General features: G+C 34.8%; 4 protein-coding genes across 4 annotated transcripts; all 4 read left to right on the forward strand.

Annotated features, from left to right (window-relative positions):
- The first annotated feature begins 5,069 nt into the window (after positions 1 to 5,069).
- Positions 5,070 to 6,687, forward strand: LOC127120997 (DNA polymerase delta small subunit). The gene is made up of 8 exons (XM_051051617.1): positions 5,070 to 5,120; positions 5,196 to 5,325; positions 5,465 to 5,571; positions 5,889 to 6,015; positions 6,126 to 6,139; positions 6,220 to 6,323; positions 6,459 to 6,549; positions 6,634 to 6,687. Exons 1-8 carry the CDS (start codon positions 5,082 to 5,084, stop codon positions 6,685 to 6,687), a joined length of 666 nt encoding a protein of 221 aa, XP_050907574.1. The 5' UTR covers positions 5,070 to 5,081.
- A 280-nt stretch (positions 6,688 to 6,967) lies between these two features.
- LOC127120999 (uncharacterized) lies at positions 6,968 to 8,040 on the forward strand. Its single transcript, XM_051051618.1, has 6 exons — positions 6,968 to 6,997; positions 7,082 to 7,158; positions 7,242 to 7,338; positions 7,452 to 7,530; positions 7,626 to 7,701; positions 7,795 to 8,040. The coding sequence occupies exons 1-6, from the start codon at positions 6,968 to 6,970 to the stop codon at positions 8,003 to 8,005; spliced, it is 570 nt and encodes a 189-aa protein (XP_050907575.1). The 3' UTR covers positions 8,006 to 8,040.
- A 185-nt stretch (positions 8,041 to 8,225) lies between these two features.
- Positions 8,226 to 8,856, forward strand: LOC127121000 (probable peptide/nitrate transporter At3g43790). Its single transcript, XM_051051619.1, has 5 exons — positions 8,226 to 8,234; positions 8,267 to 8,329; positions 8,415 to 8,522; positions 8,630 to 8,674; positions 8,764 to 8,856. The coding sequence occupies exons 1-5, from the start codon at positions 8,226 to 8,228 to the stop codon at positions 8,854 to 8,856; spliced, it is 318 nt and encodes a 105-aa protein (XP_050907576.1).
- Positions 8,857 to 10,929: 2,073 nt separating this feature from the next.
- On the forward strand, positions 10,930 to 11,673 carry LOC127121001 (uncharacterized). The gene is made up of 2 exons (XM_051051620.1): positions 10,930 to 11,147; positions 11,235 to 11,673. Exons 1-2 carry the CDS (start codon positions 10,930 to 10,932, stop codon positions 11,671 to 11,673), a joined length of 657 nt encoding a protein of 218 aa, XP_050907577.1.
- The last annotated feature ends 2,175 nt before the right edge of the window (positions 11,674 to 13,848 follow it).

Raw genomic sequence — 13,848 nt, forward strand, 5'->3', positions numbered from 1 at the left:
CATTAGGTAGGCCCCTGGATCCTTAACCCTAGGTCAATCTTTGCATAATAACTCAGGCAAATGTTTCCCTCTTATCCTAACGTCAGAACCATTATTGCATGCCAACATTAGGGTTTATCTTGAGAATTCCCTTAGATTTTCCATTCCTCTTTTGCATCCATTCTAAGACAAAAATCTTTCTTAATAAAAATTCAAAAAAACATTCTAAACACTACTTTAACTCTTTCAACAATAAGAGAGAAGTGCTCAGATACCTCCCGTTTTAGATGAATCATTTGATGTATTATTTCAACAAAATACTCAACCAATCAAAATTTCTTTTGCCACTTGGCTTTTCTTATGAAAATTTTCAATAAGGATGGTTACCCATAAAAAGCACCAACAAACCAAAAATTTTAAGAAGAATTACGGTGCTCCGATTCTTTATTCATACGTAGGCATTGGGTTGCACAACCTAAGCGAGTGCAATAATAAAAAAACTTTCTTTTCATTTTGTAAGTAATTCATTCATTTGCACGCATTCCTTTTAGTTAATAAGTTTTAGAATAAACACACCCTTTTGATTAGAACAATAAGAGTGGATCCTGTAGAGTACTACAAACATGAGGGGTGCTAATACCTTCCCCTTGTGTAATCGACTCCCTTACCCATATTTTGGTTGCGAGATCATTAGATCCATCCTTTTGTAGGTTTAATCAGTGATTCCTTTCCCTCTCTTGGGATAAATAACATTGATGTCAACTCTGTTTTGTGTGCGCGTTTCTCCGAGATGCGACAAACGTCGTTTGACCTTAGGTGTTGTCTTTATTAAACCTGACTCGATATCTTGACATTACAAAAAAGATCTAGAATATTTCTTATTTTTGACAGATGAAGAATTCACATAATGTCATTTGATATATAGTGTTGTCATCATCAAAACCACCATGGTCATATGACGATTATAGAAAGTTATATCTGCAAGTACATAGATCCACATGAAAATCATTTAATGCTAAACTAAAAGAAAGCTATATAAAGTTTAAACTTCTTAATTTTTCATTCATCAAACTTTTCACATAAACCATTGAAATACTTATGTGAATAAATTTTGAAAGAATTATCTTGAGAAGAAAAGAAAAGAAATTTTTTAAGTGAAGATTATCTCGAGAAAAAGCTCTATTAAAAGTCAAGGAAGAAATAAACAAGTGATTTGATTGGAATACACTTTTTATTAAAAGATAAAATAATATTATCATTTGTATCAAGAGTATTTACATTTTCTGATGAGAAATATTATTTAAATACTCTATCATTTATTCATTTATTTAATCGTAATTCTTAAAGAATTAAGTATTAGCTAGATTCTTTGAGAAGACAAAAAAATTTTGGTTGAAACATGTTCTTTGAGAAATCTAGAATATTTGTGTGCTTAATCAAGAAATATCTTAGTGATTTTTATAATTAATTTATTGTAGCAAAATTTCTTTGTATAAGGGGGTTAGACATAGCTCCAAATTAAGGGGTGAAACAAGATAAACCCTATGTTGTATTTGGTCAATATAATTCAAACTCTCTTGAATTATATTTTACTCACCTTCAACTTAAAACTCCAATAATGGTACACATTTCTTTGCCTCTAGATGCATTTCTTTTGAGATTTACATGCTTAGTCTTATGTGTGTAACAACTTTATCCATGGTTAAAGACACCTTAGTTTGTTAAAAATAATGGTTGTTCTTGTTTCGTAACACTTTGACATTTTTTGTTGTATAAAACAAATTTCATACCTTTTTTTATATGGAATGCATGATTGTCTATTTTTCTCCCATTCTAAAAGCACCAAAATGAACTTGAACTCTTTGAATGATCTTGCAATATTCCATATGCATAATTTTCTATATACAATATTTAATTGTCTTTAACTAAATGTGGAAAGTGTGGAAGATGAGTAAACAATAAAGATATTGACTATGTGTATTAGACATAAACAAAGACAATGTGTATTAGACATAAACAAAATGTTGTGGAATTGACAATTTAACTTTTTACTCGTTATATGTGTATAGTATTTTTAACTAAAATATTAATAATACAAAGATATGTTCTAATAAAAGAGTGCATTCGTGCATATAAGAAACAAAAAATATTGCGTAAAATGAAATATCATGTAAAATGTGAGACATCATATACTCTAGTAATATGAAGAATCACACATATTTGCGTAAAGAACCGATCATAACTAAATTATGTAGGAAACATTTGTTTTGGAGATGAAAATTAGTGTTTGCCTATAAATAACACATGTGGAGTTCAAGTGTTAATGTTCAAGTCTCCACATCGTTTATTAATGGATAGAATATTAAATTCATAAGAGAGGTGACACATGTATCTTATGTTTTAAGATTTTGAATGAAGACGAGGCATCCTCGTCTCATGTAATCATGAAGCATTGATCTCGTTGTTGCTCATGCCTTCATGATCACACTCCCAACCCTCGATATCAAAATTATGGTTTAGTTTGGTGGTGGAGAGAAAACTTGATCACGTGTTAAATTCTGATACATGATGTGAGAATTCACACTTGTAGGAGAGAATGTTGTGTTTAAATGTGAATAGAACTTATAAGAGATAGACTCATATATCTAAAACTTAAAGTTTTGAGGAGAGATGTCTGGTGGTTTAAGAGCAATGGTCTTGTTATTCAGAATTGTCTCAAATTTTTAAGAGACCGTGTGTAAAAAGCCGAAGTTATATTCAATTGAGTTATGAACTTTTTTAAGAGGCCTATTTAATCGAAAATCAATCATAAAACATATTTATAGATGTTCTTTTTGCCATAATTCAATATCAAAAATGTATAAGATCTCGTGTTCTCGTTATTACTCATGCTTTTCTCGTACACTCCGCGAGATAATTGTTGGTGTTGATTGAAAGTAAACATCTTAACCTTATAACAACCATTAAAGTATATATTCACTACTTTTTTCTTATTAAATATAATATATTAACTTCTTCTTTTTTATATTAAAGCATTTTGAGATGTACTTAATTCAAGTGTATTCCCAACTTTAATAATTTATGGAACTACACAATCTAATCAAAACGAAGAGAAATGGTAGACATTGGCAAAATCTCTATCAAAGAGGAAAGAAAAGTCTCAAAAGTGTGTCCCCTATATCATTCTTTTTGTAGCATGAACAAGAGCTCTTGTAAATTGCACACCTTAAAGAGAGAATAATGTAGGCCTTCCCTTATAGATATGTGTCCCCTATATCTAACTCCAAAAATGAATATGAATCCATTGAAGTACTCAATGTTTCACAATTCACACACAACATACAAGACACATTCATGCAGCTGCTATGTGAGACTAATCTTAAACTTGGTCCAACATTACACGTGTCTAAAATTTAAACTATGTTCTTTAATAAATATAAATTTATTAAAAAATAAATAATTTTATAAAAATTAAATAAAGAAAATGAAAATAACCTTAAAATGTGAGAAATTTAAATATAAATATGTTGAGTATATCTAATGGACAATACAATTATTCCTTTATATTAGTCGGTTTTTAATCAAAAATTAAATTTTCAAAAAAGAATAATCAAATTTATTTGATAAAAAATTATAAAAGATTATATTTATTTATTTTATAATTTTATAATTCAACTTTCATTATATTAAATATGAAAAACGTAGTAATCAAAGATTGTTTCAATTAATAACAAATCATCAATTCTTTAAATAAAATTGTAGATAAAATTGTAGATTCAATTTTTACTGTCCGAATTGAGAACAACTTTGATGAATAGTTTATCAATATAGTTAACTAAAAAGTTTTGCATTTTAAGGTTGTCTCACCCTAGTAAATATCAGAGTCTAACTTACTTAAATTTGTGATAATTAAATTAAAATATATATAAAAAAAAGATAAATTTAAGAACAAATCAATATCAAATATCAATTAAAAAATATATTTATATTTAACGTTGCATGCGCATTGAATAAGAATATCTTTATTGACGGCAATATATATAAAACAAAAACAGAAAATGAAAAATGCAAAAGGCATATATTATGAGAGCTTGACTTTTGTGTAGTTTCTTCCATGATAGCACCGCCCATGTAAGTGCTTTTGGGAGAAAGATTACATGTAATGTTCTGTCCTTTTTATCTCAAAATTTGTCTTATTGCTATCATCAATTACCAAAGTTGCTACTTTTATACATTGTAATTGTTCATATACATGTTACATGTTATGCATTCTTCCCAACACATGGGTCCCTTTAACCACATGTGCATATCTTAGTTTGGAACATTTTACATTGTTATTTGTTCCTCACGCGGCAAATGCAAATCGGGGAGTGTGTATGTATGTTATGAAAGAGTTTACATCTATTAAAGTTACAACCCTAATATTGGGATGATAACCTTTGCATTTTTATATTTTTGAATCATCTAACTTTAGAGAATGTCTATAGTTTACTAAATTTGCAAGTTGCTAAGTCATGCGACACAAACAAGGGAAGAGAGGTGGACAATTGAATACATTTAGCTACCTCAATTATATTGGTATGTACAAGGTTTAAATTCTAGACTCAAGAGATTGAATGCATTCCATTGGAGTTTATGTATCATAGGTTGATATCACTACGCCAAAAATGACTTTTAACAGCGCATCTTAGACAGCGCTTTCTTTTAAAAGCGCTGTCTAAGGTTAAAATTAAAATAAAACGCGGAAAATGTTCCAAAAAAATAATGAAAGCGCTGTCTAAGGGGGGGTCTTAGACAGCGCTTTCTAAAAGCGCTTTTAAATATAGACCTTAGTCAGCGCTTTTGATAAAGCGCTGTCTAAAGTCTTTAAATTAAAAAAAAAATTAAAACCAAAAGCGCTGTCTAGGGGGGTTTAGAAATGTCTAAGGCATACCTTAGAAAGCGCTTTCCACAAAAGAGCTGTCTAAGGTCTAATTAAAATAAAATTTCAGACTCCATTTCAATTTTCGTTCTCTGTTCTTTTGTTTTCCCTCCTGCGAACGTTGAAACCCTATCAGCGAAAACCATAACAGCGAACACGAATACACTTTTCCCGCCAAGCCATGACAATGGAGAGAGTGCAATGCTCCTATGAATCTCTGGTTCAGTGCTTCCCCTCTCTCTCATCGTCTTTGTGTTGTGAACTGTGAAAATACGCTAATTCGATTTTGGTGCAGGATGAAACGTTCGAAATTGGGAAAGAGATGTATCGTGGACAGCAATACAGTCAAATTTACTTCGCTCGTCTTCGCTTGATGAGAACTCTCTTGTATTCCCTTGTTTCCCAATGGAAACCTAATTCTCCTGGTTCGTACTTTTTATTTTCTATATTTTTATCAACTTAGGGTTTTGCTTTAAATCAATACTGACTTTTAAATTTGATAACTTTTTATGTTTGATTACTTGAAATTTTGTTAATTGATTGAGTTTCTGGTGATTCGGACAGTGTGCACGGTGTTGGGACTGGAAGAGGGCAAGGAGTGTGTTGTTGTTGGGACACTGTTTAAAAACATGAAATTGAAACCTTGCATACTTGATGAGTATTCTAAAGAGGTACTGTGGTTCCGGGTTTCTATTTTTTTTTTGTTGGAGGGGTGTGGTTGTTGTTTTTATGTAAATTTTGTTTTTTAGGGTTGTTGAGTAGCAACGACTATAATGTTGTGGGAGTTGAACAAATCACTGCTGTTCTGTGATAAGCTGTTTGGTACTAAATGTTTCCAAATATTAGTTACATTGGGCGCTATATCAGTTTTCGTAGTGAGTAATTGAACAAATTGCTATTTTCTGCGATTGGCAATAGTGGGTTTTGTAAGTAAAAAATAGGACAATGGTATGGCACAGTGCTGAGTTTCTTTGCTAATGATGTGCAGAGATCGGTTGTCCCGCTTGTCAAGCCGCATAACTTTGTGGACAAAGATGATTATCTTGTTTTGGAAGATGAAAGTGGAAGAGTTAAGCTTGGTGGGAATATTATTGTACCATCTGTCTATGTAACAGGTTTGTTTCATTAACTACTTAGTTGAACAACTTGGATTTCATGGTAGGATGACAGTTTGAAGACATTGGTACAAACTGCAGATTTCATTGGCCAAAAATTGATCCACAAGATATGCATAATCGAGTGAGTTTATTGTTCAAATCTTCTTTTCTAACACATTTGGTGGGTAAACTAGTTCTTTTTTGTTTACGTGTTCTCTGTAGATGAGGGAGCTCTACGATTGGAACGATGTTGCCAAAAGGACTGAAATTGTGTATGACCGTGCTTTGAAGTGTTCCAATCAAAATCTATTAGAGCGTCTCTCACGGTACACTCTAAACATCATAGGTTCAATTTGGACACAATGACAACATGTAGTAGAGAGTTGTTGATAGGCCAGTAAAACAAGTAGTAGGTGAATGAGGTGCTATTTTTACCATTGCTGATTTTCTCTTTTCTTTAGATATCTCGTATGTGGAGTGTGGGCAGGGAAGCTGTTTTGCTTGGTTATGATTGTTGGTTATCTGTTTTGGCAGCTATTGGAAATATGGCAGGTAAGCATTGGTGTTGGATGTGTATGACATTTTCATTATGATTACATTTTGGTAACTGCGTTATTTGTGTATTTCTCTTATTAGCCTGCAGATGATATTGGCAACCATGAAGACGAGATATTGGAAAATGCACAATGATATCAATGACGTGTTTTGGTGTACCACGAAGTTATGCTTTGCTCATTAATCTGAAATGCAGGAGAATACTGACGGTGTTTTAGTCTACCACGAAGTTATGTTTTGCTCACTAATCTGAAATGCAGAAGAATACTGACCTTGAAAAAAGATAATTATTAGTCCTTTGCATTGTTGGTCGCGGAACTTGCGTGTGTCTGAAATTGGAAGCTGGAAGCACTCTTATTCACTTGCGAGTCTGAAATTGGAAGCCGGAAGCACTCTTATCGCGATATAGAGTACCATGGTAAGCTATATTAGTGTTAATGTCAATGTTTTTTTAGCATTGGTTTTTTGAGCGTGGTCATACAAAATTATTTAGTTTGTAAATTAAGGTTCTGAATATTTTGTACAATAGCATCTAGATGTTGGGTGTGAACAATGTGGTAGACCAAGTACCACCAAATGTTCACGATGCAAATCTGTCAGATACTGGTTAGTTAGTTACTGTTTCTTACTTATTATTACTAATGTTTTCATTATTACATATATCTGTTAAACTTTCATTAACATTTCAGCTCTACAAAGTGTTTGATTACCAACTGGAGATGGCATAAATATAATTGCATTGCAGGAGATGTCAATTCAGCTCAACCAGAAACACCTACTGGAAACGTAACTTTACTCCTTCATGCCAACATCAATATTTCATTTCCATTCTCAAACTATAATAAAAACTACAGTGCGTCGCTACTGAATTTGAATATATTTTAACTCTTTCTTTGTAGGTTGAATTGCTCAAGAATTCAAATGAAGAGAAAGAGAATATTCATTCACCTAGGCCACTCTATTTGGAGCTTCATCCTGGTTCCTTCATCTTTCTTTTAATACTTGTCCTTAATTCAAAATATTTTCTAAAATTTCTTAATTGTGTTGTATTATTTACAACTCCAATCTCTCAGTTACTACTACTAAGGAACCACAAGTGCATAAAACTCAATGGGAGAAACACCTTGAAGATGAACTAGTAAAGTCTAGGTATTTTTTTTAATTTGTTCTGTATGTTTAGTATGTCTTGTTGCTTGTATAAAAACATCAAACTTAGTATTTGCTTTCGGTTGTTAATGTTAGGAAAGAGAATTCCGAACTTCGGTCAGAGCGTGACGAGTGGAAGAAGCGAGCGAGTTTCGCTAGAGAAAGATTTCGAAGTTTCAAGGAAGAATCTGAAAAACAAGTAGTTTATCACATAATAACTTGCGCTTCAGCAATTGAATCAATTGAGAACTTCATGACAGCATTTACTTGTTTGTTTCTTCTTATAGTTGTCTGTGTTGAGAAATGAAAATGAGTCAATTACAAATGCTGAGAAGAAAGCTTGCATTGTGATACAAGGTTTACAAGAGAGACTAAACCACTTGCAGGTTTTGGATGAGACTAAGTATTCTATTGTTGAAAATTCTATAGTTCTGTTGTATGAATTCTTGTTGGTTAATTCAATTACCACATAGATTGCAGCACAGGATTACATTGCAGAGAAGAAAAAGTTTGAAAAACATATACAAATGGTAGAGGTATGTTATAGTTACTTTTTTTTTCCTTCCAGCTTTTCCTCTACCCTTCATTGGAAAGAGCTTTCGGACCTATAAAATTTGCTCGCATCTCCGCAGTAAGTTTTTTTCCATTCGTAGAAACTAATGCAACTCAGCATTACATTGGTTCTTGTTCTAAAAATGTCTTGTTACCTTATGTAGGTTTTATCAATACCTCTGTTGCAAAGTTACCCCTTCATAGCAATGCTTTCTGGCATTACGCTATACCTAGTTATTAATATTGCTTCTCTTCTGAAGAATGTTCTAAGTGTAAGTTTATCTTTTTGTTTATTTAACCGATCATGAGTGATCACGTTTCAAACAAACATCTGTATGTATTACAAGCTTATCTAATAGTATTTTTTTCTCAATTTCAGATGACGATAATCACTGGTTTATTTATTATGCAAAATAGAGCCGTGGTAATTTTTTTTCTTTAATTCTAAGCTTTTATTTCTTTTTGAAAGTTGATATTATATTTTGAGGAAATTGTGGCGTAAATGGAAAACAGGAACAACATCAAAGAGGGGCAGCTAATGGCATTGCTATGACTATAATGTCAATATTCAAAGCAATCGGTCCAGCGGGAGGTGGTGCAGTGTGAGTTTCCCTTTGATTTCTCTACCTATCTTTCATTGTTTCAAATTGTGAGATAAACTTGCTTATTGTATGTGTTTGTACAAACTTTTTCATGTTAATTTTCTTTGTGATTGTTTGAATCAATTGTGCTAGTACTAGTATTGCAATAATCCTGAAGTCTTATAGGCCTAGACTAAAATTGATATGGTTTGTAGTATATGTTATGACTTGTAAATGTGTACATAAATTTGTATATATTTTGATACATTTAAGGCAAAATTGGTTTGAATTGGTATATATATATATATATATATATTTGTTAGCCAAAAATTGGTAGAAAAAAGACCAAAATGGCATATATAAAATGTGATAATTGTCTGTCAAAATCTGGTTGAAAACAGGTAGAAATTCTGGTTTATAAACCTGGAAAAAATGTGGTTTAAAACAAAAGCTTCAAAAATTTTCGTATACATTAGACAGCGCTTTTGTAAAAAGCGCTGTCTAAGGGGGGGATTAGAAAGCGCTTTAGGCAAAAGCGCTGTCTAAGGGGGGGGGGGGGGGCTTAGACAGCGCTTTTGCCTAAAGCGCTTTCTAATCCCCCCCTTAGACAGCGCTTTTTACAAAAGCGCTGTCTAAGGTATACCTAAAAAAATTAAAATAGGGGGGCTTAGACAGCGCTTTTTGAAAAGCGCTGTCTAAGCCCCCCCCCCCTTTAGACAGCGCTTTTGCCAAAAGCGCTGTCTAAGGTATACCTAAAAAAATTAAAATAGGAGGGTCTTAGAAAGCGCTTTTGGCCAAAGCGCTGTCTAAGGGGGGGGGGGGGGGGCTTAGACAGCGCTTTTAAGATTTAAACAAGCGCTGTCTAAACCTTTAGCAGCGGAGGCTTAGACAGCGCTTTAAAGCGCTGTCTAAGGCTAAAAAAAGCGCTGTCTAAGGTCTTGTTTGGTGTAGTGTATTGATGATTTTTTTATATGTTAGTTTACGAAATCAATAAAAAAATATTTTTTATATTTGATATTTGTTAGAAGTTAATAATTCATTGTTTAGTAGGTAAAATATATTCGACATAGTTGTATTCGATAGAGTCGAATATAATAGGTAAGTGTCGGAGTTTGTAAATATGTATTCGACAAAGTTGAATACATCAGCTAGTGAATTGTGTATTTGGTTGCCTATATATACAAATGATATAATAATTTTTCACATTAATAAAATTCTCTTTTTACGATATAGTTTTTTCTCTCTTGTTTCTTTTTTTTTCTTCTTCTTCTTCTTCGTTCTTTTTGAAAAATCCTAATTGTTCCAACAAATAGGTACCAACAAGTCCGACTGCGATTCAGAGAAAATTTGTAATGGAAAACGATAACACAACATCAACATAATTTCCAACAAATCTCGTGGTTTTCAATGCGAGAATTACGATAGGTGGATTGCGCAAATGAATGAAATCGTGAGTGATGGAGTTCCTGCATTGGAAGCGAATACAAATGATATTCAAAAGGCTACGCACAAGTAACAAAGAAAGAAAGATGGTAATGCTCTTTTCTTGATTCATCAATGTGTGGATCCTAACGCGCTTGAGAAGATCATTGAAGAAGAAACGTCCAAAGGACCGTGGGACAAGTTGAAGAACTTGTACGACGGAGATGAAAAAATGAAGAGGGTGAAGTTGCAGACGCTGAGAAAGCAGTTTGAGATGACATAGATGAAAGAAAATGAATCAGTTGCTGATTTCTTCTCAAGATTAGTGTTACTCACGAACCAGATGAAGGCGTGTGGTGAATCGATCAATGATTTGTAGAAGATTGAGAAAATGTTGAGATTTATGACTACAAATTTTGATTACATTATAGTGTCTATTGAAGAGTCCAAAAACCTAACGGAAATGAAGTTAGATTAACTTGAAGCTTCATTAGAAGCTCATGAGATGATACTTAAGCAAATGAACTCAAAAAGGGAAAAGGTTATGGAACATGCATTACAAGCAAGATTCACCAAATAGTCTAGAAAAGAAAAGGCCGAGCAGAGAAAGAATCTTATTAATGATGAGAATTCAAGCAAGAATTTAAAGAATCACTCTGATTCAACCAAGAAATTCATGTGCAACAAGTATTCGAGGAAGAAAGTTGACATGAAAGAGGTGCAATGTTACAAGTCACAAGGATTTCGTTGCTATGCTCAAGATTGTCGAAGAAAGAAGGAGTCAAGAGCAAAATATAATGATAAAGTGCAAGATGCACATGCTGGAGGCAGTGACTCGAATGATATGCTACTCATGGCGAATACTCAATCAAATGGTGAACAAACCAATACGAGGTACCTGGATTCATGATGAACTAAGCACATGACGGGTAATAAAAACTAGTTCACCAAGTTAGAAGAATTTGTCAAGAAAGTGATCAGGTTTGCAGATGGCATACATGGAACATCAAGTGGAAAAGGAAACATAGTTGTGGTGAGCAAAGATGGTAATAGGGCTAGTATTACTTACGTATTGTATGTACCTTCGATGACAAGTAATTTGATAAGCATAAGTCAATTACTTGCCAAAGGATATAACATGAAGTTGGAAGAAAATATGATGAAGCTGTATAATAGTGAATGCATGATGATCATGAAGGCACTATTGGCAGATGACAAAACTTTCAAAGTAGAGATAAGCATGGTTGACCATCATCTTGCTTCGACTGTTGTTGAAAACAAGAACTGGCTATGGCATCACATGTATGGACACCCAAACTTCAAAGGTATGGGTATGCTCAACCAGAAGAAGATGGTATATGGCTCAGCTCAAGTGAAGGAACCAAGTCAGGTGTGTGAGGAATGTTGCAAAGCAAAGTAAAGCAGGCTAGAAAAGCATTCAAACATGACTTGTCCATGAAGTCGAGAGAAAAGTTGGAGCTTGTTCACTCTGATGTGTGTGGACCATTTGCAGTAAGTTCGAATGGAGGTAATTAATATTTCCTAACTTCCATGGATGAATTAACCAGTTATATGTGGATTTACCTTGTTGAAAGGAAGAGTGATGTATTCATACAGTTCAATAAGTTTAAGTTGCATGTCGAGAATCAAAGTGAATACAAGTTAAAGAAATTGAGAACTGGCGGCGAAAGTGAATACACCTCTAGAGAATTTGCAAGATTTTGCAATGAGGAAGGTATAGAGCATGAGGTCATTACACCCTATACACCCTGTCGCAACTTGAAAAATACAGTGTGCGAAAAAACAACCGGCGAAAGAAAATGACAGAAGAGTCGCCACCGTGCGTTATTCATCCCAAAGGAGGGAAAGGAAACGCTCGAAGTAAACCTGAAAAGAGGAAAGGAAAAGACAAGGTCTCGCAACCAAATCTTGGGTTCGGGAGTCGGTTATGCGAAGGGAAGGTATTAGCACCCCTACGCATCCGTAGTACTCTACGGGATCCACTTTTGTAGTTCTTGTCTAAAGGGTGTGAGTTTATCTTGTGCTGTTTACCAAAAAAAAAAGGGTTAAATGAAAATGACTCGCGTGGATGTCGCATCCACTGCATACGTATCTCATCTGAATATGAGAATCAGAGTCTTCGTAGCTCGGCTGACCTATGGGTTGGGGGGATGTGTGCTCGCTAAGACATCGCGTCTTATGCCTACGTATCTCATCTGGAATGAGAATCAGAGCAAGCCGTAGTTCGGCTAACTACGGGGTTATGGATTGGGTTTTGGACGAACAACGTCACTACGCAATCTACCGGATGCTCGACCTTTGGAGACTTACTCGCCTGTGGTAGAAGGAGTAAACGTGTATTATGGTTTTTAGGGTTTGGGATGCTCGAGGGCAAACAGGCAGTCCTTGACGAAGGAACCGCGCTACCTGTGGGGATACGAATACAAAACACAAAACATGTATCTCAAAGTAAAATGCCACCAAGGGGCTCAAACATTGCCTCCTATCGAGGTCTTCCAGCTAAGAAAGCGATAAAGTACGAGAAAGGGAAAAGATTACCACACGGATAAAGATCCGAAGCTATAGCAGTTAAAGGGGCAAGAAACCCTGAGATCTCTCCAGCTAGACCATCAAAGAAAATCAGTCAATACGAGTAGTCAGAATAAACCTCCGAATGGTATCCCTGAAAGAGTATATGAGTCCTCACGAAAACTCGACAAAAAGGTTAGACAAACAAGATGAGATCCCGGGAAAACAATGGCATGGCAACGCCAAAGATAGGTTAGAACAAAACAGAACAAAAACCAGATACTGTCACGTTCGCGACTGCTTCGCCTAGCGAAGGCTTAGCGAAGCTTCGCTACAGGTTCGCCTAGCGAAGCGGCTAGCGAAGGCCTGCGGGTTTTGGATTCCTCCTTGATAACAGTTCGATCTCTATGATCCGAAACCCTGTGGTATCCAACTCATAAACGAAAATGATTAAAACATTCAAGATATTGTTATACATATTCATACACAAATATAAACCCGTGGGCAAAACCAGATGTTACCTCATATATTCACAATATTCAAATTCGAGGCGTAAAGTAGTAGGAACAAAGGCATACCTGATGAGAGAGACTGATTAGGATTGAATGGTGCGGCCGGGTCTGCAAAGTAGCACTAGGGTTCGTGTGAGGCGAAGTGAACTTCTCAGAGCTGCCTGAAGGTTGCTGCAGAGTAGTTCCTAGGTCTCCTTCTCCAGTCTCTGGTCTTTTCTGTTCAGCCAATGTTCCCCTTTATTTCATTGACTACTCTAGTATTTATAGGTCAAATTTCGCAGCTTGTGGGCTTTGAATGAGGACAGCTCAGGCCCAAAACTTTCTGATATTTCTGAAATGCGCGTCCTTCGCCTAGCGAAGGATTTGCTCGCCTAGCGAGCATGACAGTACTCTTCGCTAGGCGAAGCATCTGTTCACCTAGCGAGCATGACAGCTCAGCAGCAGATTCTCGCTTCTTCCAGCTTGGCGATTTGCACGGTGAATAGGCCTCATCTGGCCCTGTTGGTAGTACCTCATGTCTTTTCCTTGTGTTGACTGACCATTTGAATAAAACT

This window comes from Lathyrus oleraceus, chromosome 2, assembly GCF_024323335.1.
Source record: "Lathyrus oleraceus cultivar Zhongwan6 chromosome 2, CAAS_Psat_ZW6_1.0, whole genome shotgun sequence".
Taxonomy (NCBI): Eukaryota; Viridiplantae; Streptophyta; class Magnoliopsida; order Fabales; family Fabaceae; genus Lathyrus; species Lathyrus oleraceus.